Consider the following 27,577-nt stretch of genomic DNA (forward strand, 5'->3'; position numbering starts at 1 on the left):
TCCCAGCTCAAAACTATAAAGAAATACATAAAATCTATAAAATAAGAACTCATTTCCTTCTGTCCCAGGAGATGAGCCATGTCCTCCCTCCTCCTCCTCACTGTCCTATGGTAGCTGTAAGCCAGTGGCTGCAGCAGGAGTCTCCCTCCTCTGAAAGTAAAGCCATACCCATGGGACAAGCATAAAAACCCTGCAGACTGACAGTGAACGGCCTACAGTCTCCACTCACCTCGATGAAGGTGTTCAGCGTGGCATTTGTGGGGTTGTGGGTGATCAGGAAGCGCATGTTTTTATAGCAGACTTCCACTGGAGCCGGGCGATTAATCCGAGCCATGGCGAGATACAAAGGAGGAGATAAAAACGTACAAAAAACTCAACACAAATATTGTGCAAAATATCTAAAAAAAAAAATATAATAATTCCCAAACCAGTAAAAAGGGTCGGGAGGCTGAAAGGTAACGGCTCCGAGACCGTCCGTCCGCAAGGCTCAGTATCCAAATCTTCTTGACTCTTAAGTTCCAAGATTTTTTCCTTCCGTAGAGTAGAAGAAGAAGAAAAAAAAACCTCTCTTTGTGGCGACTCCTGGCAGTTCAGAGGCAACAACAGATGATCCCTTTGGACCGATCACGTTACCCCATCTGGATAAACTGTGAATTTTACCGCCGGGACGGACTGTGACTGGAGAACAGGGCTCCGTGGACACAAGAGTCTTTTGCAGGGGGAGATCCGCGCGCAGAGGCCTCTAATGGTGTGCGCTGCCCACGACCCGGCTCCTGAGCGACGGGCAAAGCGTGTGATTCATGCGGAGAGATGGTGTTGGGCGTGACAGTATTCAAAGGTGTTTCTCAGCAGCTCCATATATTGCCAACGTCAGAACTGTAGGAGAAACAGAAAGAAAAGTTAGCGACATGTCTATTATGGGACAGGGCAGCAGTGGGGTTCACACTTCACAGCAGTCTGGAAAGCAAGATGTACAAAAAGTTGTGCTATGCTGGCATCTAGTGGCCAACAGGGGAACTACCTACATTAACTATACAGTAAATTTCGTATGAAAAGACTATTTTAAAACAGTTTTCCGGGTTCAGGATAGACCAATATCAGGGGGGTCTTCTGCTCGGCATCCCACCTGTCACTGGCCTGGGCGGGGCTAAGCTCCATTCAAACTGCAGGGCCCCTTTAAGTCTTTATGGATCGGCGATACGATGCCCCTAGCCTGCCCACATTATTCCTCGACCCACGTGGCACGTGCCATTGCATTCCGTCTTAAGGCTATTCTTAACATTGCTTCTAGGGAAGAATAAAATCCCCCTACAGCTGCTGCACTATATGGCGGCACATTAAAGCAGCCCCTTACTCATACATGAACCCCACGATCAGAATTAGGCATACAGCAAAAAATTAAGCAAATTTGTGGCATGCAAGTCAGTTTCTGAATCCTACGTCACAGAATACAATTTCCTTACCGCGGCACCATATGGCGGCACATTAGAGTGGACCTTACTCATACATGAACCCTGTTGTGCAAGTGCACACTCAGAATTGGAAGACAGCAAAATACTTATGCTGTAAAAAAATAAAAAAATGAAGCAACTTTGGAGCAAGCACGCTGTTTTCTGAATCCCAAGTCACAGAATAAGACTCCCTTACAGTGACACCATATGGCGGTGAATTAAAGCCAAGGTAATACGTCAAATCCTGTCAACCATGTTCCACAATCGAATGTCTCTCCAGACTAGCGACTCCTTCCATAGTTCAGGGATCCGCAACAGTCGGCACTCCAGCTGCTGTGAAACTACAACTCCCAGCATATACACCTGGGCTTCTTTCACACAGACAGAGCAATCCAGCAGGGTGTTCTGGCAAAGATGGTTTCTGGCATCTATTCGGATCCTGCATAGCCGGATGGTGCTGCGTGTTTACTGGACCCTATAGATTATAACGGGATCCGGCTGGACAAATATAGCTGCACGCAACAGTTTTTGTCCCGCTACATCCCGCCATAAAATCCAGGGAGCAGCCCGATCCCCGTCATTATAGTCAATGGGCTCCGGCGGTGAACAGCTAGAACTCTGCTGCGTTGCTCTGCCGACGGTGTGAAAGTACAGCCTCACTCGGCTGTTCTTGTAACTCCCATGGAAGTGAAAGGTGCATTCTGGGAGTTGTAGTCTCAGCTAGGGGCGCCCACAGGTCTTGCCCACGTCTGGTAGTGCATATAACCTCACGTTCTCCAGGTTTGCAGCTGGTTTCCGTTCAGCTGCTGTTTGTGGTGGAGCCTCCGGTGAGAAGTTCGGAGGAGCAGCCCCCGTGGCCTGGGTCACGGCTTCCCTTCAGGGGCCTCTATATTTAGCCGTGTATTGATCACATGGAAGCCCCGGGGTGAGACACACAACTCATGTTCATCAAATGACAGGTCGAGAGGGCGAGCGCGGAACAATAGGAGGTGACATCATTCTGGAAGTGACAGGCGCGTGGTGGCCTATTATTAGCACGACTGATACAATGACCACTGGGAAAACCCGAAAATCAGGAAAGGATGGGTCAATGGCTTCTGATCCCTATTCCTGGTGATGCAGTGAGCGCTATTTAGCAGTGACGTGTCAGGAGCGCGCTTCTCTGGAGGAGATTAGGGCGCTCCATTGGAGGGGCAGGGGGATCACTACGCCTCCCATTCACCGTAGATACAGCACTTTGAGCGGCACTCTGGGATCCTAAACGAGTATGAAGGGGATGCAGCGCTCATGTAGTGCTGCATTCCCTTTACGCTTTTTCCCCGCAGAGCAGCGCTCCTCTGTGCTGAGAACTGCAGCCGCCCCATTCACTGCCGCTCCCCTGTACGGTCGGTGTCCGGGAATCCCCCCCGTTCAAAGGGTTTTCTGGTTTGAAGCAAACAGAGCTTAAAAAAGGTGAGAGGACACCAAGTCCTGACCACCAGGTGGACGGGGATCAGCATAGTTTGCTGTGCTATGCTGTTTCCATAGCTGCCAAACATTGCAATAGGAGCTACCGTAACAGCGAGCACTGGGCCGCTCCGCTGTCTGCGGTCCACCCTAGTAGCGGCGAGACGAGACAACCCCTTTAAAGGGGCTTTAAAGAGTAACTAAACTTTTGTACTAACTTTTAATTTGTTGCCTCTAACCCCCTAAAAAATAAATAAATCGGTGTACAGAGTACTCCTTTCATGAATGGGGCCGCAGCAGCGCAGGGAGTACGGGCTGGAGCGCTCATTTCTGCTCCTGCCCGTACTCCCTGGACAATTACTAACTGCTGGCAAAGCACATGGGTACCCTGCACAGGTGAAACTCCAAAAATTAGAATATCGTGCAAAGTTCATTTATTTCAGTAATGCAAAAAAGTGGAACTAACACATGAGACTCATTACAGGGAAAGCGAGAGATTTCAAGCCTTATTTGTTATAATTTGGATGATTATGGCTACAGCTTATGAAACCCTAAAGTCACAATCTCAGGTCCCCTTTGCTCAGGGGGTATGGATTAATTAGCTGACTACAGTGTGACACTGAGCCGAGAATATTGAACCTTTTCACAATATTCTACTTTTAATTTGCATTACTGAAATAAATGGACTTTTGCACGATATTCAAATTTTTCGAGTTTTACCAGTACTGTGCCAGGATTAGCCGAGCGGAGCAGGCTCCTGGTTCTGCCTGCTATGCTCAGCTACGTGAGACAACATGCAGTTCTCTTAGCTGAGCGGAGCAGGCTCCTGGTTCTGCCTGCTATGCTCAGCTACATGAGCCGACATGCAGTTCTCTTAGCTGAGCGGAGCAGGCTCCTGGTTCTGCCTGCCATGCTCAGCTACATGAGCCGACATGCAGTTCTCTTAGCTGAGCGGAGCAGGCTCCTGGTTCTGCCTGCTATTCTCAGCTACGTGAGCCGACATGCAGTTCTCTTAGCTGAGCAGAGCAGGCTCCTGGTTCTGCCTGCTATTCTCAGCTACATGAGCCGACATGCAGTTCTCTTAGCTGAGCGGAGCAGGCTCCTGGTTCTGCCTGCTATGCTCAGCTACGTGAGCCGACATGCAGTTCTCTTAGCTGAGCGGAGAAGCCTCCTGGTTCTGCTCGCTATGCTCAGCTACATGAGCCGACATTCAGTTCTCTTAGCTGAGCGGAGCAGGCTCCTGGTTCTGCCAGCTATGCTCAGCTACATGAGCCGACATGCAGTTCTCTTAGCTGAGCGGAGCAGGCTCCTGGTTCTGCCTGCTATGCTCAGCTACGTGAGCCGACATGCAGTTCTCTTAGCTGAGCGGAGCAGGCTCCTGGTTCTGCCTGCTATGCTCAGCTACGTGAGCCGACATGCAGTTCTCTTAGCTGAGCGGAGCAGGCTCCTGGTTCTGCCTGCTATGCTCAGCTACGTGAGCAGACATGCAGTTCTCTTAGCCGAGCGGGGCAGGGAGAACCAGGATCCATTGGATAGGTAAGTGGGGTTCTTCTTGACAGTCTCGCCCTCCCCAGCCACCCTGCATGGTCTTAAGTTTCAGACAATCACTGTCATCCTTGTAGAATTCAAAGTATGGCATCTTTCGATTCGAATATACTCTGTTTTATTTCATTGCCATTTTCAAGAGCTCTACTTGCTGTCAGTGAATACAATTTTTTGTCCAGACCAGAGGCTACAAACTTGTCCAGACTCAACACCACTGTTAGGGCTTGTTCACATGGCCATAGTGCGGGCCACATACGGAGGTTCCGCACTACACGGGTGGGTCACCAGCCGCGTGCATTCCGCATCACGGAAGCGGACCTATTCACTTGAAGGGGTCCGCAAATCCGGTGCGGAACGGACGCACGGAATGGAACCCCACGGAAGCACTACGGAGTGCTTCTGTGGTGTTCCGTTCCGCAAAAAGATGGAACTTGTTCTGAGATGGGTCTGTGATCCACATGCGGCTGCCCCGCGGTCGGTGCCCGTGTATTGCAGACCGCAATTTGCGGTCCACAGCACGGAGCCCTTACGTTCATGTGAACAAGCCCTTAAAAGGAGGATGCATTAACATCAGATCAAACTTCTCTCCTGTAATGAAAGTTTGGTACAATGTGTCAGCCCAGGTTCTTAAGCTCAGAGTACCTCCTAGACTGCAAACAAGTGTAGGAAAACCTCACAAGTGTTAGTGCATCAGAAGAACCCGCAAGGTGTGAATAAGCCCCGTTTATGCAGGACCTAAGCGCGTGGAGCCTGAGCCTGGACATTACAGAACTCCAACGAATCCCTGAGTCAAGCTCTGCCCCCCCCCCCCCCCCCCGCCTACAGATAATGTAGTAGAGGTTTCCTGCAGTCCTATGTAACACCACAGATAACACAGTGATAACTCTCTGCGTACAGATAATGTAGCAGATGTCACCTGCAGTCCTATGTAACACTACAGATAACAGTGATAACTCTCTGCGTACAGATAACGTAGCAGATGTCACCTGCAGTCCTATGTAACACCACAGATAACAGCTCTCCGATTACCCTGCCCAGCTCTGCTATATCTTGCACAGTTTGCTGTCTGTGCATCCATTGGAACATATGTGTAGATCCGACTAAAGCGACGACATTATATACAAAGCACCGAATGTTTCGCTTTCTCTGAAGAAAGGGAATGTGACCAGAACTAAAGGCCCCACAGTGCTGCTGCAGGCGGGCCCCGGACAGCCCTTCCCATAACGTGGCCTCCAGGGCCCGTGACCCGGCAGACGACTCCAGGCATCGCTGCGGTCACGCTCAGGATACCGGCCGGGGGTGTCGGCACAGATTTACACGGCAGCCCACAGCGGAGGAGCTTTAGGGGTTCTGCAGATTTCTATAAAATGAGATTTTTTTTGTATATAATTAGTAACTAAAAAATAAAGATTGCATTCTGAGGGAAGCAGCCGCCGAGCGCGTCAGCCATATATACATAGTAGCTTTATATCATAGCTAACAGAAGGGTGACCCCCAGGGAGTCGGACGTACAGAATCACTCTGACTCTGTATTTTCATGGTTCTGGTCAGATCCCGACCAACGTACAATCGGACCTGGTTCTTTAGGCTGTATTCACAAGGCGCAGCTAAAAACATTTTTTTTTTTACCATAACTTTGTAAAATTGCTGCAAAACATGCACAATTTGAACGGTGTGACGGCAGCGTGTGCACACGAGAGGTCCTCTGGCTCGGCTGAGCATGCAAGTGTCCACAAAGGGGACAGCTCATCTCCTCAAGAGGAAAATAATAAGGATTAGGCAGGATGAAATCCAACAGCCCAGAGCGATGCCCAAGCCCTCGGAGGATTAGAGAACAGTCACCTACACAACATACAAGCCCCTATAGATACAGGCGGAGGCTCAGACCGGTCCTTAAAGGCAGCAGTGTTATAAGAGGAACGGTTGAGATCGGTCACACCTGTGAAGGTTCTCTGCAGATATGGGGCAGGAGGTTTTCTGCACTCATCCCCTTAAGGAGCCCTCCAGTCACCCCCCCTCAGTCTGATACCAGGGAGCAATAGACCGCAATCACACTGTCCCACCCTGACCCCCCACAGCACGTCTGCCGTCAGTCCCATAACAGCACCTGACATGTAACATGACGATCAGCTGGCCCTGCTAATGCGGAACGTACTTCTATAGTGCGGCTCGGGGTCATTATGTAGCACACAGTGCAAGCCTGGTGAGCGCACCGCCGGGCGTCAGGTCTGAGAAAACGGGCACGGCACCCAGAACAGCCTGGAATGCGGGCACAGCTTTATCACCAATATGGCTTGGATAAGAAACCACACACACACACACACGCACACACACACACAGAAAGGGAAACAGAAAAAAATAATAATAAATAAAAAAATAAAAATAAACCCTCCCTCCTTTCAAAAAGTGCACATCTCTATGCACCAAATATTACAGATTTCGCATGAAACAAGTGCCTTTTTGGACGGGCGCCAGGCTCCTGTCACACAGAATGGAAGTTGCCCACACCATAAAACTACCACCCCCATCTGCCGCTTTCTGCTCCCTTTATTACAATACGCCTGTACCTGGATTTTTAGAAACTGTGGAGACTTAAAGGGGCTCCTCGGAGTAACGTAGGACAATGCTAAAAGGGGAGAGTTTTCTGCTCTGGGCCCATCGTGGCCCCAAACACCCCCAGGGGTTAAAAGTCACCGCTGAGGTTGTAAAGGACCCGGGAAGTCCTAGAACCTGATCAGTCCACAGCTACTACACGAGAAACGTGAAAAACAGCGACGAGATTTTTACAATGTGAATCCGGGTGTATGTATGAGGAGGTATGACGGGAGAGATGAGGGGTGCACCATATAGCCTCCGATATTAACAGAAGTGCCAAGTTCTACGTGACAATCACTTCATTTGACGCACCCGATCAGTGACACCATCTATACAAACAGCAAATACACAATTAGGGTGGCCCCCTCCGCGCCTGCCGTCACCTGCCGCCAGGCCATGGCTCCCGCTGCAGCGCAAACAGGGAGAGACTGATACAAAGCCTCACACCATCCTACGTCCAGCATCCAATATGTCGGCAGACACAAAGTAACGTGGTGTCTATAGGGGTTGGGGGGGGGGGGGGGGAACACAAGAGGCTTGATATGTGCAGATCCAGGACACTTCCTCCACCACTCATCTGTTAGTGCATTTACCTACAGCGATATTGTAACCCCCCCCCCCCCCCCCCCCCAGTATTTATGGAGGTTATGCATACAGACCCGGGGCTAGCAGATACAAAGTATCAACTTCCCCTCAATGTCTATCCTACTGTATAAGGGCTCATGCACACGAACGCATTTTCTTTCTGCTTCCGTTCTTTTTGCGGACCGTATGCAAAACCATTCACTTCAATGGGTCCGGAAAAACAACGGAAAGTACTCTGTGTGCATTCCGTTTCCGTTCCGCAAAAAAGTAGTGCATGTCCTATTATTGGCCGCAAATCACGGTCCAAGGCCCCATTCAAGTCAATAGGTCCGCAAAAAATATGGAACGCACACGGAACACATTCGTATGTCATCCGTATTTTGCGGATCCATACTGTAGAAATGCTATGCCCAGCCCATATTGCTCATGTGTTTGGTGACTAATAAGTTACTGTTTCCGTTCCGCAAAAAACGGATCACATACGGAAACCATATAGATATGTTTTATGGAATAACGGAATGGAAGTAGACTTAAATCAGAGAGAAAAAAAAAAACTCAGATACGGAACCACGGAGCCGTGAAAAACGGACACTAAAACAACAATGGTCGTGTGCATCAGCCCTAAGATTTAGGGCTCATTCAGATGGCCGTATGCTGTCCACAAAAATGCGGATCCATTTTTTTGCGGATTAGATGCTGTCCCATTCACTTCTATGGGGCCCTTTTCTTCAATTGCACAGCTCAGCAAAAAAACACAAATAAAAAAAAAACAAAAAAAAAACATGTCCTATACTTGTCAGTGAAAATCAGGATCAGCAAAAAAAACAAAAAAAAACAAAACAGAATTCAATCTGTTTTTTTGGCGGACATGGTGAACTGTCCGCAAAAAACAGATCCGTATTTTTGTGGACCGTATACGGCAGTCTGAATGAGCCCTTATACAGAGACCTGCGAGAGGGGGCGCTGTAGAGGACCCCCATCATTATGTAACAAGATATAATGGAATAGAGGCTCCCTGCCGTCATGTAGCAGATACAATGTAACAACTTCCCGGAATATAGAGATTTTCTGTACAGATCCATCACATCCCTATAAACCTCTACAGTCAGAGGATCTCCATTATTACATAGGAAATACAATGCAACATCCTATAGGCCATACCTGCGTCCGGCGGTGGTGAGAGGGTCCGGATTATGGCGCTGATACAACGTAACAAGTCGCCCCTCAATGTGACACCCTACAGATTTGGGACAGGTGGTGGTGAGACTGGGTCCCCATCTTTATGTAGCTGATACAATGTAACAAGTCGCCCCTCAATGTAACATCCTATAGAACTGGTACAGATGGGGGCGATGTTACACCTGGGAAAGGTAGTGGTGAGGCAGGGCCCCCTATAGCGGTCCGGATACAATGTAACATCCTATAGAACTGGTACAGATGGTGGCGATGTTACACCTGGGAAAGGTAGTGGTGAGGCAGGGCCCCCTATAGCGGTCCGGATACAATGTAACATCCTATAGAACTGGTACAGATGGGGGCGATGTTACACCTGGGAAAGGTAGTGGTGAGGCAGGGCCCCCTATAGCGGTCCGGATACAATGTAACATCCTATAGAACTGGTACAGATGGTGGCGATGTTACACCTGGGACCGGTAGTGGTGAGGCAGGGCCCCCTATAGCGGATACAATGTAACACCCTAGTCGTGTATATACAGACCTGGGAGCGGCGGCGAGAGGATCCCTTCTGGCAGGAGAGGCTGGGAGTGCTGGGACGACTCCTCAGCCGTGTACAGGGCTCTGCACAGAACCAGTCACAGCTGCCTGCTCCGAGCACATGACGCTGACAGCGCTGGCCGCCTCATGTCACACACTACATGCACTTTTAAGACTCTTACAGTAACTAATCCCTGCACAAATACGCTTTTCTTCCTCCTCCTCCTCCTCCCAGCGAGCGGCTTCAGGTTCTCTGCAGGAATGGATGACTCAGGGGAGATCACACACGACTTCGGGCTCATACACACGACTGTTGTTTTGCGGTCCGTTTTTCACAGATCTGTTGTTGCGCATCTGAGTTTTTTTTTTTCTTCTTCTCTGATTTAAGTCCTCTTCCGTTCCGTTATTCCACAAAACATATCCGTACGCGATCCTTTTTTTGTGGAGTAAGTAACTTATGAATCAGCAAACACATGAGCAATATGGGCTGGGCATAGCATTTCTACAGTACGGATCCGCATTTTTTTGACTTGAATGGGGCCTCAGACCCCGATTTGCGGACAGTAATAGGACATGCATTACTTTTTTGCAAAACGGAAATACGGAAACAGAATGCACACGGAGTACTTTCCGTTGTTTTTTGCGGACTCATTTAAGTGAATGGTTCCCCATACGGTCCGCAAATAATAAATAAATGGAAGCGGAAAGAAAATACGTTTGTGTGCATGAGCCCTTATTCACACATTTGGCACGCAGCGCTGTCCGGGATAATGCTGCTGCGCCATCTCCATTGTATTGTGTGCGGGAACTCCTATCACCGAGAAAGCACCAGACCCGGGGGGGGGGGGGGGGGGGGGGGGAAGCCGCTGGAGGGGCGCAGAAATCCGGAACTTATTTAAAAGGGACACTACTCCTATAGTCCGTGTTCTCTCCATGTGCTGCAGGTGCATGCAGTCTATCGCTCCCTGTTATCAGCCACTGGAGAAATGAAAGACGGGCGTAAAACTGCCTCTGTAAATGACCCCCAAGGAGAGTAGTACAGGCGAGTGTGGTCTGGAGAATAATGGCTGCACATGTCCGATATCAGCAGTACCTTCCGATAGCCCCCATCTATAGGCGGTATACACACCTGCAGTGTGGGCTGCGCAGGTGCAGAAGTCGCCAACAAACGGGAATCTTTTTGTACAATTTGAGGTGTGTGGGGGTAAAAGGCGTGAGATTCATCCCGATTACTGATACAGATCCGTATACCTCTACCGTCGGCCGCGTGCTAATCGTGCCATTTAGAAACCCTCTGCTGCCATGGTAACAGCTGGGCCGTACGGTGGGGGTTGTAATACAAAAACCCTGCAGACACAATCAAGGTGTAAAGTATTACAACGTGTAACCCACTCCTCCCCAGCAGTGCACGCCGAAGATTCCCATCCCCCTACAGAAAGCATGAGACGCGCCCCCCCCCCCCCCAGCCCAAGAAGCGATCGCTGCGTTATCAGAATACCGGAGGCTTAAGGGGCAGAGAGGCACGGAGGCGGCCAGACTCACCCCAAGCGGATCTCAATGGGGGGTCATTTACAAAGAGCAGCTTTTCACTCCTCCTTTTGGACGAGGCATTAGGCGCACCCCCAGCAGTTTGTGCCCCATTTATAATTTTGGTAAAATTTGCCAGGGCTTAAGTCCGGGCCTGCCCCTTCGGCGCAAAGCGTCTGTGCTACTAAATATTGTCGCAAAGTGCGTTCAAGGAGTTGCAAAAAGGGGGGTCATGCAATATATTTTTTGGCGTAAAAATGTTCATAAAAGACCCCCCAAAAGTCACTGCTACTTCCACACCACGCAAAGTAATGGCTCCAGGTTATCCTCAGGCCACTCGCGCACAGGTCACCAGGAGACATTATAGCACCTGACCACCTCCCGAGGCCACGTGATTATATCACATGACCACAGGGGTGAGGACACCCGACCGTCCCTGCTCTGTCCTCCCGCACCCACACTTATGCTCAGGGTGCAAGGAAAACATGGAGCCTGCTCGGGATTAGAATTTACTACACACTGAAGAGGCGTCTTAAACAAGGGTCTGTCTCCTTTAAGAAAGCGCCCTCTTCCTTAACTGCCCTCTACGCAGTACATGCTGTAGAGCTTAATCATAGTCTAAAACATTATACGGTTTTCTATTTTTGTGTTCCAGTTCAGCACCGTTTTCAAGATCCCTGCTTGCTGTGACTGAAAGCAGCCTTACATACATAAAAAATAAAGCCCACCCTAGTCATTTCCAGGTGCAGGGCAGAACCCCCCTCAACAAGCTCTGCAGCTGTTTAACAGGGTCAGAATTTTGGAAAACTATTAAGTGGTTCTTGGCTCCTAGATGGGGGGTCTCGGGACCCTCATCTATTAGTCAGAGCAACGAGTAGCTACAAAAGGAGTTGCTTGCTCTGGAGGACTCAATAGATAGATTTGAATAGAGAATTGCGTAGTACTTCATTTCGCCTGTGGGGGCGCTGCAGAGAAACTGTGCACTCGTAGCAAGGTCGCCTCCTGAACTAAATCCTGTCGGTGGAATATCCGGTGATCAGCCTTCTAACAAAAAGAGACTGTCCAAAGTGGACAACCCCTTTAAGAGGGAAGCACTGACAACCCCCCCACCCACGTAAAACCAAACACCTTCACACAAGACAAACAAGGACGAGTTACATAACTGACGGAGTCAGGAGGGAAGTCTATGTGCACAGGGAGCACGGGACCAGGTTCAGCAAAGACTTCACTAGAGAAATCATCCCGCAGTCTTCGGTGACAACAGTTTCTCCGTCGCCATGGCAGCAGTAACCTTGTTTTGATTTAGGTAAAGTGGCGGCTACTTGGTATCAAGTTTCAGAAGTTAAATGACGAAAACACAGGGTGACATTACTCAAAAGGCCGGGACAAACTCTTAAAGGGGTTGTCCAGGATTATAAAAACATGAGAAGCGTCACCTCTGTCCAGAGAAGTGAATGGCGCAGAGCTGTAATACCACACACAACCTGCGGACAGGTATGGCGCTGTTTTGGGGAGAGAGCCGACAATGTATTTGCTAATCCTGGAAAACCCTTCTAAGAAACATAGGAATTTAAAGGGGTTGTCTCCCCTCACACATTGGTGGCAGATCACTAAGATGCCACCAATGTGTGACGGGAGACGACACCTTTACATTCCTTTGGGTCCTGCTCCTATCTGCAGAACAGGGCCCCCGAAGTGGAGGAGAGCGCACGCATGGCGTGTTCTCCATTCACTGCTACGGGAGTTCTAAAAATGGCCGGCCAAGGGCTCAGCTGTTTTCAGAAGTCCCATTGAGGGTGGCTGCGCATGCGCAGCGTGTCCTCTGTTCACTTCGGTTTGGAGCAGGTCCCACGCCTATCTGACCTTGATAGCATATCCTAGCGCCAAGTCTAAAATGGGAGTACCCCTTTAAACCATAATTCTCTTTTTGGTTATCCCCCAAGGGAAGGACCCCAACCAATCAGCTATAATCTGCGGAGTTGGTACAAACATGTAAAAAACAGTTTGGTTCCCCTACAACTCCACCACAGGCTGGACATGGCGGGCCTTGCTGTGTAAAACATACCCTCCAGCCTGGCTATAAGGCTCCTACTGTTTTGGGTTTACAGCTCCTAGGCAGACCTATGTGACTCCATAGTGACAGACTACAAACATGTTAAATCATTACCCATTCTAAAGTGCATCTCTCTCTGGAGGGGTCTGCGTGTCCGTACCTTACATGGGCGGCCCACGGATCCCAATAAGAACTAGGTAATGCTTAGTTTGGCCTGCGGGGGTGCTGTAGGGGAACCGAACACAGCCTGACTTCGGATGAGGCCCCTTGTAAAGATGGCAGCTACAGTCTGCAGAGTATCTCAGGTCAGGTAGGAGACGGGTGAGCGTCTGCTTGTGCTCCAGCCAAATATAGGCTCAGCCACCCACCCAGCGCTGGCACGTCCCGTGTAACCTGAGCTCACATCACACGTACACCAGGTTACATGGGACTGACCTGCGTCTTCTCCAGGAGGAGGCTTCAGTTTTTACCTTATATGCTCCGTCTGCAGCGCCCAAGGTACGCGGCCCCCTTCCACCCACCCCCCCCCTCCGCCAGATCTCTCCCTCATCCGCAGCACAACTGGACCTAGAAGACACCGAAATAAACTCGACTGTAGAACAAAGACATCAATCCCCAGGAAATCCCCTGATGAGGACCCCGCAGGAGGCATCAACGCTCCGCAACCGCTGCCAACGCCAAGAGCAGAAAGTGACCTGGAAATACAACTTCCTGTTACGTAACCCCGGACGAGGCCGCTTCCGCTTTACTGATGTCTAACAGATGTTTGTTTTCCCAAATGAGACAGCCGGTGGAGTGCTCTTAAAGGGGCTGTCGTCCAGGACTTACATTCTGATGACCCATCCTCAGGAGAAGTTGTCAATACCAGATTAGTGGGGGGTCCGGCGAACAGCACCCTCGCTGATCCACTGTGTGAAGGGGCTGTGGCCTCTTCACACTATACCGAGCACAGCGCCGGGCATGGTCTAGTGGCTGTGCTTGGTACTGCAGCCCAGGCACTTTTACTGAAAATAATTAAAATGATACCGGTATCGTGAAAATTGGTTTAGTCATCCCATGAGAAAAAAACAAAAAACAAAAACAAATTATTATTTATGCAAATGAAGGCTTCAATGCACTAAGGGGGCGGGGCCAGCACTGGAAAACAGAGGAGCACTCGGCACTGAAAAGCTAGAAATATAGCCCATGCGAGTCCTGCTGGATAAAACCTATATTCAGTGAGCTCCCTCTAGTGGTGACTGTAGAGAGCACCATATTTATAATTTACCTTTAAAGCTAAAGATTTGTAGCTCCGTATTAGAAAGAATTAAAAAATAAAAGAGCTCGGACCCCTGTAACGATATAAGAACATTGGACCCAAGAACCAATCCGTGTTCAGATATGGACAGTGTATTAAGGGGTTCATTAATCAGGTCCTAAGACGTCTGCTGAATATTAGCCAGGTCCCCCGCACAGACTGGGGTGGGTGTACAGGGGGCTCTGGATTGGACAGCGCAGGCGCTGGTGCTATATTAGGCAGATAATCCGCCGTTTTCACAGTGCGTGGCGCACAGCATGTAGCTCAGGCTCAATAAGAAACAAGAAAGCAGAGGCCGCCTGATGTGCAGCGACCGCACCGGCGAGCTGTGTCTGTGCACTGGCACCGCCAGCGGCCTTACAACGACCACGTGTGCAGCTCTAACCTGCTGGCACAGTCTACTGGCTCCTGCCATACTCCACCATCCAACCTGTCACGTCCACGAAAGTCGATCTGCCCGGAGTCCGGATCGCAAATTTTGACATCTTAAAAGGGGCTGTCCAGAATGTTAAAAACATGGCTGTGTTCTATCAAAAAACAGTGCCACCTCTGTCCAGAGGTCGTGTGCGGTATTGCAGCTTAATTCACTTCAGTGGAGTGAACACCAAACACGACTTCTGGGATGATGGGGGCGCCGTTTCTGGTAGGAAGCAGACTTTTTTTTCTAACCCCGTGCATTACATGAATGGAAATATGAACGTTTCCCTTCACAGACATCAAGCGGAGATCTCGAAAATGGCGAGGAATCGAGAGAAAACGTTTCGGAGCATTAGTCGCGGAAGGTTTTCAGTGCACAGTATTTCTGCTTTAGTCAGGAGTCCAATGTCTGCATGGGAATAACAAACACCAATCACCATGTGTGCCAAGAACGGGCCCTCAGATACACCCTGCCCCCCGGGGGCCACTAGTGGCATCTGCAGTAAACACGACGCGTCAGCACAGAAACAGACCCGAGCAAATAGGATCACAAGATATTAAAGCTCAGGATAAGAGACAAAAAGGGGCACCCCGCTGTCCTGAACCCCAAATATCTGTAGCAGAGCCCCCCCCCAAAGGAGACACAAAGCATTGCACGGTTCACATAATGCATAGATCAGGACCAAGATCAGACAGCGGAGGGACCACCCTCTATTAACGTGGACCCCAAAGGGGGGCTTCTACTGATAGGATATGGCATATATGACCGCATCACAGCCGTGTGACTGACTCAATTCAGAGGAGAACACGGGGCTCTTTCCGGTTTGTTACAATGTATCAGTGCAGGTAGAATTCTTTAGCCTAGATACAATGGTAACAATGTGAATAATAACAAACCACCAGTGTGCACGGCTCTTCCACCTCAGCACTGCCACTCACTGACAGCAAGCAGCCATCTTGAGAACAGTGAAGAACTGAAAAGTGCACACAAACGATACGGATTAGGTCTGGGTGCGTTCAGGAAAACTCGCACCATTTCGCAAGCAAGTTCGGTCAGTTTAGTCTGCGATTGCGTTCAGTTTTTTCCCGTGCAGGTGCGATGGGTTTTTCACGCGCATGATTAAAAAAAAATGAAGGTTCACAAACATCGCCTAGCAACCATCCGTGAAAAACGTATCCCGTCCGCACTTGCTTGCAGATGGCGATGCGTTTTTCACGTAGCCCCATTCGCTTCTATGCGTGAAAAACAACGTTCGCCCACGCGGAAAACTCGCTCGTGTGAAAGGGGCCTTAGAAAACCACAAGTCATTTTCTATGAACAGAGAAGCTGTAAAGCAGATCCGGTACAGACCGACGGGACACATCGGAGAGGGCGACTATTTGCACAGATTTGAATAAGTTTTCATACTGCTAGAAAAATGGCGCAGAAAAAATAAATAAAAAAAACACCCTAAAATTTCAGAGCGTCTGGTGTGAGCAGAGCGGGGCAGAGCAATCCCATAAACCCTTCCCCCCTCTATATACACAGAGCAGGGCTCTCGCACCTTCCTTTATTTCCAGCGCACGTGTGCCACGACCCGGCGAGGTCATGCGAGGACAGGGGGAGCGGATGATGAGGGTCTTTACCAGGTTGCTCAGATTTTGGACCTTCCATTCGGAAATGAACTGAACGGCGGCAATGGTTATGCCTTCCACCAGGCAGGCGGCCGCTGATCTCCGGTATTTTATGACGACGCCGGATCACACACCAAATCTATGACCTCGAAATGTAGGAGCAGGCAATACCGCTGGGACAACTAAAGGAGTGACCCCAGAAGCACAGAGGATTTCAGATGAGGAGTGGGCCAATCTCGTGTGGGGGCACAAAGTGTTTTTAGGGCACAGTTTTTCCAAGGGGAAATCTACGCCCAAAAAAAATCTTACAATAAGTTTCCCATTATTTTTTTTTATTGGAAATGGTGCCATTTTTTCCCCACGTGGCACATTCTTCTCTGTCTGCGGAACTGAATTCCATTTTAAGGGGAAAAAATAATTGATATGTCCATTCTTGACCTGGAAACTGCATTAAAGGTGTTATCTCCTTCTCCTCCAGATAGGTCATCAGTAGCCGATTGATAGGGGTCCGACACACGGGACCCCCGCCGATCGGCTGTTTAAGGAGGCTTTGCCTTGGCAATGTCACATGGCGTAGGTGCAGCTCAGCGCAATACCAAGTACAGCCACTGTACAATGGACGGCGCTGTGCTTGGTGAGCTGTTGGGAGTCCGCAGCGATACTGCGAGCAGCCCTTCTCGTACAGCTGATTGGCGGGGGTCCTGGGTGTCGGACCCCCACCGATCAGATAATGATGAGGTATACGGAGGGTAGGTCATCTGTATAAAAGTCTGGGAAAACCCCTTTTAAATGAGACTAACCCAAGGGTGAATTTTGCAACAACGCAAACTGCGGGTTTTACAGCAAAAAGTAATCTCCATGTGAACATATGCTCAGCGCACAACAGTAGTAAGTAGCAGGGTGCTCAGCAGCACAGAGTATTTCAGCAGTCTGTAGCAGTGACCTGTTCACTCCTGTGGCGATGTCAGCGAGGACAGGACAGTAAGTGACGGGGACAGTATCACGACACGAGAAGGAAAAGGTAGGCAAGGAGGAGGAGGAGATTGTTTTAAAGGGGTTTTCAGGGACTTCATTAAGGACGAGGCTGCCCCGACAGTCGGCCCTGCTGGGAGTAGTAGTTCAGCCACAGCCGGGGAGCTTCCACCTGCAGCACACTGTATTAGCGGATTTTCTGGATGACACCAGAGCACACGAGACCCCACACGATATCCGGGTGACATCACGGTGATCCGCTGGACTGAACACCTGGGAATGATTACCGGCAGCTGGAAAACACTGGGCTATTATGTGACCCTCCGCGTCCAGAACCCCCGACTGGACCCTCACTCCGCTCACAAGGTATATTGTGGCGGTTTTATCATCGCCCGAGGCCTTGGTGCCCGAGGAAACAACAAGCTCTGAACCTTTTGCGACTCCAATATTGCAACGAGGCTGGAGTCGCTGATCATAGTTGTTCCCTCATGGAGCAGAGCTGCAGTATAAAGCATGGGTAGGGGACGGGACAGCAGCCTGAGCCCGGAGGTGGATTATAGATTACATTCGGCTCCAAAAAGATAATGTAGGGAAGCTGATCAGCTCAGTAATACGACATCTTCTTAAAGGGGGTTACCCAATGGTAGAAATTCCCTTTTAGAACTGGAAGCAGCGGCCTGACGGGCATCTCCCTCGCAGCGGCTGCTGTAGTATTACATGGACGGCCTGCTCTCCATTCTGATTCGGAGGGTGGTCCTGGGAGGGACCCCCAGATGTCCATAGCCCTGAAAAGAGCACATGGACGGCTAGTTAGTGCCATCCTGAGACTGGACAGCATGGAGGGCCCAGTCCAGATGGATGCCCAACGTCTCAGCGGGGCCACCTGGGGAATGGTAGATGATAAGACATTGGTAAATCGGGACAAGCGACGGTTACGACATCAGAAGGCGCCTCGGTGCTGCAGCCAATTAGGTCAATCCATAAAGGCTTGTCCTGTGTGACGGACTCGGGTAATGGACACCGAGCCATGAAGATAACAGGACCGACACCTAAATCTGGGGCAGCAGCGACAATAAGGCGCCAGTGACCCAAAAAGCAATGTCTAGGCGCCCTGGCTCCAGGCCTGACAATAAGCCGGCTTTGACTGGAGAAAGGAGGGGGCTCTTCTGACGTCTGATGGGGCGAGGATCCAGAAGACGGTCCTGCCTCAGACAGGTGCTCGCTACCCCTCCTGACCACGAAGCCCCTCTCATCTCTCTATGGCCCTCTGTTGGCTGAAGGACAGGTGAATACCTGAGAGACGCTGTATGCCCCCCCCATCGTATCAGCATCTGATGGGGGTAGGACGCAGACCCCCCTCTAATAACGTCTGACAGGAGTTGGAGAGCATCGCATAATAAAGGGTTTGTTCCTATTTAAAAAAAAAAGTGCTTTCTTCTGGAAACAGCACCACTCCTGTCCACAGGTTGTGTCTGGTATTGCGGCTCCGCTCCATTGGAGCTGAGCTGCGTTAACGCCCGCAGCCTGTGGGTTAAAATCTTGCACTTTTTTTTTTTTGGGGAAGAAAGCAGATCTGTTTTCTAATTCTTCACAACCCCTTAAGGATCCTTACACACATGAATTTTGTCTGTCAGAATAACCGCATGTTTTTTTTTTCTGGCCGTCTGTGCAAAAAATAACTTGAAAAAAAAAAAGCGGCCCAGATTTACTCATTTGTCTGCGCCTAGGACCTGTTGAAAAAGTGGTGCAAATTGGATAAACTAGGGTCTCTACTTTCTACAACGCTTCCCCCCCCCCCCACCGTGTTTTCTGAGCAGTAAGTCGCTGTTCACACCGCACCATCTGCTGTCCAGAAATCATCCATCAACGTGCTGCAAGAAAGATCATTTCACCCGATGATAGGATAGGACAGTTCTATAGAGGGGCGGACGCAAAATGCGGAACCCGCACGACTGGTATCCGTGTTTTGTGGATCCGCAATTGGCAGACTGCAAAACAGGCGACGGTCGTGTGCATGAGCTCTAAGGGCCCATGCCCACGACTGTATGCCCTCTGAGATATACGGTCCGTGAGCGGGCCATATGTCCTGGAGCGGCATACATCGTGCGCACCGGAGCGCACAGCATCGTAGATTACAAAAAAGCTCTGCGCGTCGGCCCGCGGGGCTAATGTCCTGCATCTTATGAGTGCGGCCCGACGTGCAGAACATCACTGTAATCTATGATGCTGTGCGCACGATCAATGCCGCTCCGGGACATATTGCGTATATCTCGGAGGGCATACTAAGGGGCCATAAAGCTACAGTCACACCTCTGTTTGAGGAACAATGACAATGACCGTCTATGGGTTATGGACGGACTGTAAATAACGGCAGTCCAAAAGTTTTCATGGATGGATAGCCTGTTTTTTAACAGCAGTTTTATTTCACTGTTGTGTGTAGCCAAAAAAAAAATAATAAATACAAAAAAAAAAAAGCTACAGTTTCCACATGCTGCACTTGAAATGTGAGAAAGATTAAAAATAAAATAAAAAAAATAAAATATAATGCATTAACCCCCCACAAAACACACAAAAGTACAGCAAATGCTGCAAAAGGCACAAAAGTGCAAATAAACATCAGCAAAGACTTGTCCGCTTTTCCTGAGAAGCCGATTACCACAAACTATAAACAGGAAAAACAAAATCTAAAAAACTTATAACAAGATAATACTACAAAGGCCACTAATCACTGACGATACTAGCGATAATGTAACAAGCATGAACTAGGATGTTAACACAACATACCCGCCGGGCTGACAGACCCGGGACCCCCGCGGATTTTCACTTCTGGATTTTGTACAAATCCCAACTTCCAGCCCAGAAAAGCCTCCAGCCGGGTCTCAGTCCAGCAACGATGCCGCCAGAGCTTTACCCCGAGCCCATGCTACCACATAATGAGCTGCGCACACCTGCCGGCTGAGCCCCTGCACCTCCAGTCACTGTGGTGCAGCAGATGTGGGCTGCGCGGCGTGCTGGGCGCCCCCCATCCTTGGGATTTCCCTCCTATCAGCAGCTGGGAACCGTCAAGCGTTTTGCTAACGTCAGAAGCTTTTTCCTGCCTTGGAAGGAGAGCGATCAGGAAAGAAAGAAAGAACTAAGTGCGGCTGGGAGAAACCTGCGGCACGACAAACACAGCGCGGTAAAGGGGCCGCCGCACATTTAGGGTTTTGGATGCAGCTTTTGAAGCATAAATTAAAGAGTGGATCATAAAAGAAGTGAACGTATAAAGGACAGATGGGCTTTATTTTTTAAATCCAAAAACTGCTTCAAAACAACCTGAACGTGTGGCTACACCTGGCAGGGATCAGCGGCGCCCAGGACGCTGATTATACAGCAAGAGGTCCGGGGATTCAACCTGCAGGAGAACGGACTGAACTGGACGGACAGATGTCTCTTTCCAGCCTAAGGCCTCATGCTGCACGGGCAACATCCGTGCACCCGGCCGGACCCATTCAACTTGAATGGGTCCGTGGTCTCTCCGCACCGCAAAAAAATATATACGTCATGTCATTTATTGGCGGAACAGAAAAAAAAACCACGGAAGCACTCCGTAGTGCTTCCAGGGATCCGTTCCGCATCTCCGGAATTACGGACCCATTCAAGTGTGCAAGCCCAACGGCCGTGTGCATGAGGCCTAAAGCCTCACACGTCAGGGTTACGCATACTTGTGCTGTACGTGTTCTCCACGGACAGCAGGCGCACCCATTCATTGCAGTGCGGACCGTCAGATACAGATCGCGGACCCCATTCAAGTGAATGGGTCCGCGATCCGCATTCGGCAGCCCGTGCATTGCAGACAGCAATTTGCGGTCCGCAGCACGGAGCCCTTACATTCACGGACGTGTGAATGAGGCTTTACAATCTATGTATGTTACTAAGATTCCAGTAAAGTAACTCACAACATAAATGGAATGATGCAGCAGAGCCGAACATGCTCCTCGGGGAGGCATCATCAGAACTCTCTGAAGACAAAGCAGCAGGGTTCACGTTAGCTGCAGTCCTATGTAAAACCACCGATATGAAGCTTAAATCACCAAAACTCAAATCTGCTGCGTCTCCCAAATCTGGCCAGTCGTTACAGATGTAGCAGGCAAGGGGTTAAAGTCGACGAGCTGAGCTAAACGACAAACACCGCTCTGCATCAGGCCATGGTAACCGCAAACGATAGTGGTGCTCACTGACCACGTGCAGACAAAGAAATCCGTATGCAGATATGTAGCAGAGCTGAGTGTCGCGCACAGGACTAGTCACACAGCTTTCCACAGACTCTGAATGGCAGTCACTTACCCTCCCCTCCTGCTATCTAACACAACCACGAGATGTAGTGTCAATGGAGGGCAGGGGGCACAAGCCATGCCAGACCCAATCCCTATGCCCACGACCCCTTAAAGGCATCAGATAAGTTGGCAGCATGAGGGGTTGGCTACAGGAAGCTATAGATGGCTTTTGTGTCAGTTTTTACTGCAGCTCTTGCATTCAGTTCAAGATTTTTTTTTTTGTCTTTAGAAAGTAGCGGAGTGTTTTGGAGCGGAGCGAGGGACTCCAGGCATTTCCTGCTGTTCTCCATCTCTGTCTGGGTTTAATTAGTGATGTCAATGCAACCCCTAAAAAAATTAAAATAAAAAAAACCCCGGGAGGGGGGTCCACAGAGGAGTCCAGCTCGCTACAGCTGTTCTGTGTTACCGCCATCATGTGCCGTATAACGTACACAGAGCAGATGCTTACTGGCAATGACGATCGTCACCGCCATATGGGGTCAGGTGGAGTGTGACCGGCGCACTCGGGAAGGTCCTTCCCGCTATCGGTCCGCGTACCTGAGCGCACGCCAGATGGCGCATATACTGAGCCACATAGCACCGGCTGCGTCTGCGACAATTGCGGAAGCAGAGTTTCTGAGAACACTGAATAGGAGAACAAGTCCAGCAACGTAATCTGACTTTCAATTCTTCCCCTTTTTCAAGATCTGTGCTTGCAGTCAGTGAACAGGAAAAAGTTTGCAGAGGCAGAATACTTCTCACGGCTGTGGGTTTGCTACAGTGTGGACAACCTTCTGCTACATGCACACAAACGTTGTTTGTTTCCGTGTCCGTTCCTTTTTTTTTTTTGCGGATAGGATGCGGACACATTCATTTCAATGGGTGCGCAAAAAATGCGGACAGCACGCCGTGTGCTGTCCGCATCAGTACGTCCGTTCCGTAGCCCCGCAGAGAAAAAATAAAAAAATAGAACATGTCCTATTTTTGTCAGTTTTAGACATTGTTACAATAGATCCGCAAAAAAACAAAAACAAAAAAAAAAAACGGATGGCATACAGATATCAATATATTTTTTTTTTTCCAGACCGCAAAACACATACGGCCGCGTGCATGTAGCTTAAAGTGGTTCTCTCACATCAGCAAACATGTATAACGCTGGGTTCACACCTGAGCGTTTTACAGCGCGTTCCTACGTGCTGTAAAACGCTCAACAGGCAAGAACCAATGATTCCCTATGGGAAGGGTTCACACCTGGGCGTTTTACAGCGCGTACGATCGCGCTGTAAAACGCCCGACGCTCAAACAAGTACAGGAGCTTTTTTTGGCGCGTTTGATGCGCGTTTGGGCCATAGACTCTTTGGACAACACTGCTGTCAATCACCCAAACGCGCATCAAACGCACGTTCACTATTAAAAAAAAGCGCATAAAACGCGCAACAAAAACGCGCATAGAAACGCGCGTTTGAGAAACGCCTAGGTGTGAACCCAGCGTTATATGTAGTGAAAGTTAATACAAGGCACTTACTAATGTATTGTGATTGTCCATACTGCTTCCTTCACTGGCTGGATTCATTTCCCCATCACATTATACACTGCTCGTTTCCATGGTTACGACCACCCTGCAAATCTATCAGTGGTGGTCGAACTAGCACGCTATAGTAAAAAGTGCAGGCCTCCCTGGTGGCCGGGACCGTGGCACCGCACAAAGGCTAGTGCTTTTTACTATAGTGTGCAAGTATGACCACGACAGCTGGATCGCAGGGTGGTCGTAACCATGGAAAAGGGTTTTCTGAGAAGTTAATACTGATGACCTATCCTCAGTATCTGATGATCTGTGGGGGTCTGACACCTGGGACCCCCACCGACCAGCCGGTTGAGAAGGCACTGGTGCTCGCAATAGCGCCACAGCCTTAACGCTGCTATTTCTAGGCCAGCGACGACACGTTCATCAGTCACGTGGCCTAGGAGCGGCTCAGCCTCAATGAGCTGCGATACCAAGCACGACCACTATACTATGTACGGCGCTGTGCTTTACGAGCTGCGGGAAGGCTGCACTCACAGGAGCACCGGTGCCTTCTCAAACAGCTGATCGGCGGGGGTCCTGGGTGTCGGACCCCCACCGATCAGATATTGGTAACCTATCCAGAGGACATGTCATCAGTCGTAAAGTCTCAGAAAACCCTTTTAACAGTCTGTTCTCTGGCTTGATACATTTCCCCCCCCCTGATACACTGTAGCAAACGATCAGAAGACATAGGTGCTGTTGATATCTTTAACCAACATGATGGTCCGCTCTGGATACATTGTAACAAACCCTCTGCTCCTTACAGATCAGCTGTGATCGCCCAGGGGACGTGCGGTATTACACAGCGCTCGGCGACATGAGTGGTTGGCCACGTAATACACTCATTTTACCGCTAATTGCAGCTGTTCGGCAGCTAGCACAGGAGACGCTCATTTGCAAAACTGCATGGCAGAAACCCTTACGCTGGGTTCACACTTGAGCGTTCGCGATGGAGCGCTCTGTATGCGCGATTGTACCGGCGTTTGCAATCGCGCATACAGAGAGAAGCGAACGCCCATTGTCGCGCGTTCCCGGAAGTCTATGTACGGGAACGCGCGACAAGACGCCCCAAAGAAGCTCATGCACTTCTTGGGGCGTTGGGCATTTTACAGCGCGATCGTACGCGCTGTAAAACGCCCAGGTGAGAACCATTCCCATAGGGAATCATTGGTTTCTCCTTGTTGAGCGTTTTACAGCGCGTAGGAACGCGCTGTAAAACGCCCAGGTGTGAACCCAGCCTCAGGGCACTTTCACAGGAGAGGATGGCGTGCGGGCAATCTGCTGCGTGAAAGAGAGCCAAGCCGCGTTCCGGACAGCAGAGACTCGGAGCAGTAACATGACTGATAACGCTCTGCGCCCCTCTGGGATCTTTTTACTACAAATTCACAGTGAGGTAAAGTTGTCATTGTGATTTTGTAGTAAAAAGATCCCAGAGGGGCAGAGCGTTACCAGTCCTGTTAGTGCTCCGAGTCTCTGCTGTCCGGAACGCGGTTTGGCTCTCTTTCACGCAGCAGATTACACGCACGGCATACGCTCCTGTGAAAGAGCCCATAGGGCCCATTAACATGGCCGTCAACGGGGCCGCAAAAGATGCGGACAGCACACCATGTACTTTCTGCATACGTAGTTACGTTCCGCGCACCCGCAAAAAAAGAACGGGCATTTTCTATGATCGTGCAGGCCATGTGCGGAGCGCACACGGCCGGCTTCCGCAAAACAGAACGGTCGTCTGAATGAGCCCCTTAGGCTAAGTCCAAACGGAGAGGAAATGGCGCCTCCAGATTTGCAGGCAGAAAATATGCTGCAAATCTCATCCACAAAAAAAAATATCCGCGTGTAGTGCGGAATTTAAATCCGGAGTACGCCGATTCTTCTGGCGGATTTCACTATTAAAATCCTTGGCAAAATCTGCAGGGAACATATTACGCCTTTGCGACAGATTTGCTGTGGAATTAGTGGCAAAATCTGCCGCCGTCATAACCGGAGCGTGCCCCCCCCCCTCCCCCGACTCCCAGCCGCCGCCATGTCAGCGCAGGAACGCATTAATTCAAAACCTCCACAGAGAGTCATTGTGGAGCTCGACAAGAATGTGAGGAGAAGGTTTTAATCAGAGGACCACCCTGCAGTACTCGCTGGCCGGGGATCGGGAAGGGGAGCACATGGACGTCCTTCCGGCACATGTACATACTGGAGGAGGAGGAGGAGGAGGAGGATGCAACCGCACGGGAAAGCATTGCCTGAAGTGCTCTGTGTGTGATTGATGCAGGAAGGGCTCTGGGTGTTGCTCACATTCTACACAGAAGAATTAGAGAAATGTCTACACCGTTCACACCTGTGCATTGAATTATTTTTTTTATTGTTTCTTTGATTCTTAAATGCAAAATGAAGCAACTTTCCAAATAAATCTGCATTAAAAATTCTCTGTCATTTTGTTTCTGCAGAGCGCGTGCAAGTCCTTCACCTAGCTGCTGACGATGCAGATTCCGACACAAATCCAGCGCGGCTCTATCTGCTCTCCTCCTTCCCCCTCTCAGTGTTAGGGTTGATGCACACGACCGTATGGCTTTTTCCCCTCAGTTTTTGCAGATCGGATGGGAACCCATTCACTTCAATGGGTCATGCGATACGTCCATTCCATCTGACACTTAAAAAATAAAAATAAAGAAATAATAGAATGTGTCCTATTCTTGTCCGTATTACGGACAGTTCTATAGCGGGCTGGACACAATCGGTATCCGTGTTTTGACGATCCGCAATTTGCAGACCATAAAAACGGCTATGGCAGAGTGCATAAGCCCTTAGAGTCTGCAGTAGGGAGGTGGAGGAGGTTTCACATGGAAAATCACAGTGTGGAGAGGGGCAAAAGCATCCAAAGAGAGCAGATCACACAGGGTGCGGACCTGGAGGAACGCACACACAAGGCAGTTTGCATGGGAGAAGATAGCAGCATCCTGGACACACGGATCTGGGTTGTATTACATAGGAGACTTCCATGAAGAAAAAAATACAGCAACATCAATTCTGAATGATTTTGCCATCGTGGAGCACAGGACACTTCTCCAGCACTCACCTTCACCCCCTACTGAGTAATATACTGCGTGGAAGAAGAGAAGCGACAACTACACGGAGCACATTTCTGGGTTCAAAGAGTTGTCAGTTACTACATCAGAACTAACATAATATGGCCCTCTCTGGGCAAAATGGATTTTTCGAGGTAGTCTCACATGCAGGCTAAGGCGGTCAAAGATTGCAGAGTAGTGCTGCCTGCACCGCAGCTAATCAGAGTGAATGGGGGGGGGTTGCATTTTGCTCCACATTGACAGAACAGCCTAGATGGTGGGCAATTTGACGAAATGACCATCCTGCTTCTCTCAGTCCAATAATGTGCCCCTTTATTCAAGTCTGTCAACTGGGCAAATGTCATTGTACAGGCATGTCTAGCAATCAACGATCTCTCACCAAGAGGTACACTACCCAAAAGTAGCCTCTGAGAGCCTTTTTATACAGCAGCAGGAACCCCATGGAAATGGTTTCTGTCCGTGCCTCTGCAAATAGTGCATGCACTACTTTTCTGCGGTGCGGACACCATTTGCGATCCTCAAGCGGCGGCCCTATAGTCGGGGCCCGTTCATTGCCGACTGCAATTGGCGGTTCGCAGCACAGGCCCGGCCGGCACACGTTCGTGTGCATGAGGCCTAAATGATAAATGTCTGATCACTGGGACCTACAGTGATCACAAAAACAAACGTCACAGAGTAGCGCATGCGCAGTCGCCTCTCCATCCACATCTTTGTGCCATCTCCAGCAGAAGTGAATCGAATTGGCCACCCATGTGCAACGCTGCTCCACTCGCATATGGGACTCCACGACCCCAGCTTTTGCGATTTCATTTTTCTCATTGACTATACAAAACCAAATAAAAAATTACAACGGCAAGAAAAATATCCTCCATTATGTTAACCTTCTCCTGCCCTGATGTAAGTGTGGCATCAGTGGTTTCATATAAATAGGTAATATCCAAGTGATGATAAATGCCCTGCGTCTGGTGCCCGTGGGGCTCCCTATGACATCACTGACGGATAAGGCCACACCGGGGTCATGGGAGACGGCCGAGCTTTGATGATCCCTCTGCCCCGATCCGTACCCACAGCCGGATTTTCAGCAGAATAAAAATGAGAATATTCTGGCTCAAAAAAAAAAAAAGAAACAAAAATAATTAGATTTGCATAAACGCCACGCAGTGTTTTATTCTTAGCCGAAGCAAATCCTCGGAAACACAATGTTCCGGAGTTACTGAGAACTGATGCATTAGCAGCGTGACGTGAAGAGGTGCAAGAGCCTGCGACACCCTCCCGAAATATCTCACCAAGGTTACAGGAGCAACAGAAGGCATCTGCCTGATCGCTCTACACAAGGGTCAGGAGGTGGAATAATAACGGACAGAACAATACCCTTCTGAAACACTCTGTGCTTCTGGGAATGTCTCCTCTCACTAGGTAAGAG

General features: G+C 49.7%; 1 protein-coding gene across 5 annotated transcripts in view; it reads right to left on the minus strand.

Annotated features, from left to right (window-relative positions):
- PTP4A3 (protein tyrosine phosphatase 4A3) overlaps positions 1-27,577 on the minus strand; it is a 65,417-nt gene that overhangs the window by 12,755 nt on the left and 25,085 nt on the right. For 2 of the 5 annotated variants that reach the window (XM_044293780.1, XM_044293778.1), the window contains one exon: positions 230-876. In XM_044293780.1, the coding sequence (XP_044149715.1) occupies positions 230-334 (105 nt within the window). In that variant the 5' untranslated portion in view covers positions 335-876. Of the gene's footprint in view, positions 1-229; positions 877-1,471; positions 2,302-9,339; positions 9,500-19,999; positions 20,192-27,577 lie in introns of those variants that run through there. The other 3 variants (XM_044293777.1, XM_044293776.1, XM_044293779.1) reach the window with 3 other exon arrangements.

The sequence above is a fragment of the Bufo gargarizans genome, chromosome 5 (genome assembly GCF_014858855.1).
Source record: "Bufo gargarizans isolate SCDJY-AF-19 chromosome 5, ASM1485885v1, whole genome shotgun sequence".
Classification (NCBI taxonomy): domain Eukaryota; kingdom Metazoa; phylum Chordata; class Amphibia; order Anura; family Bufonidae; genus Bufo; species Bufo gargarizans.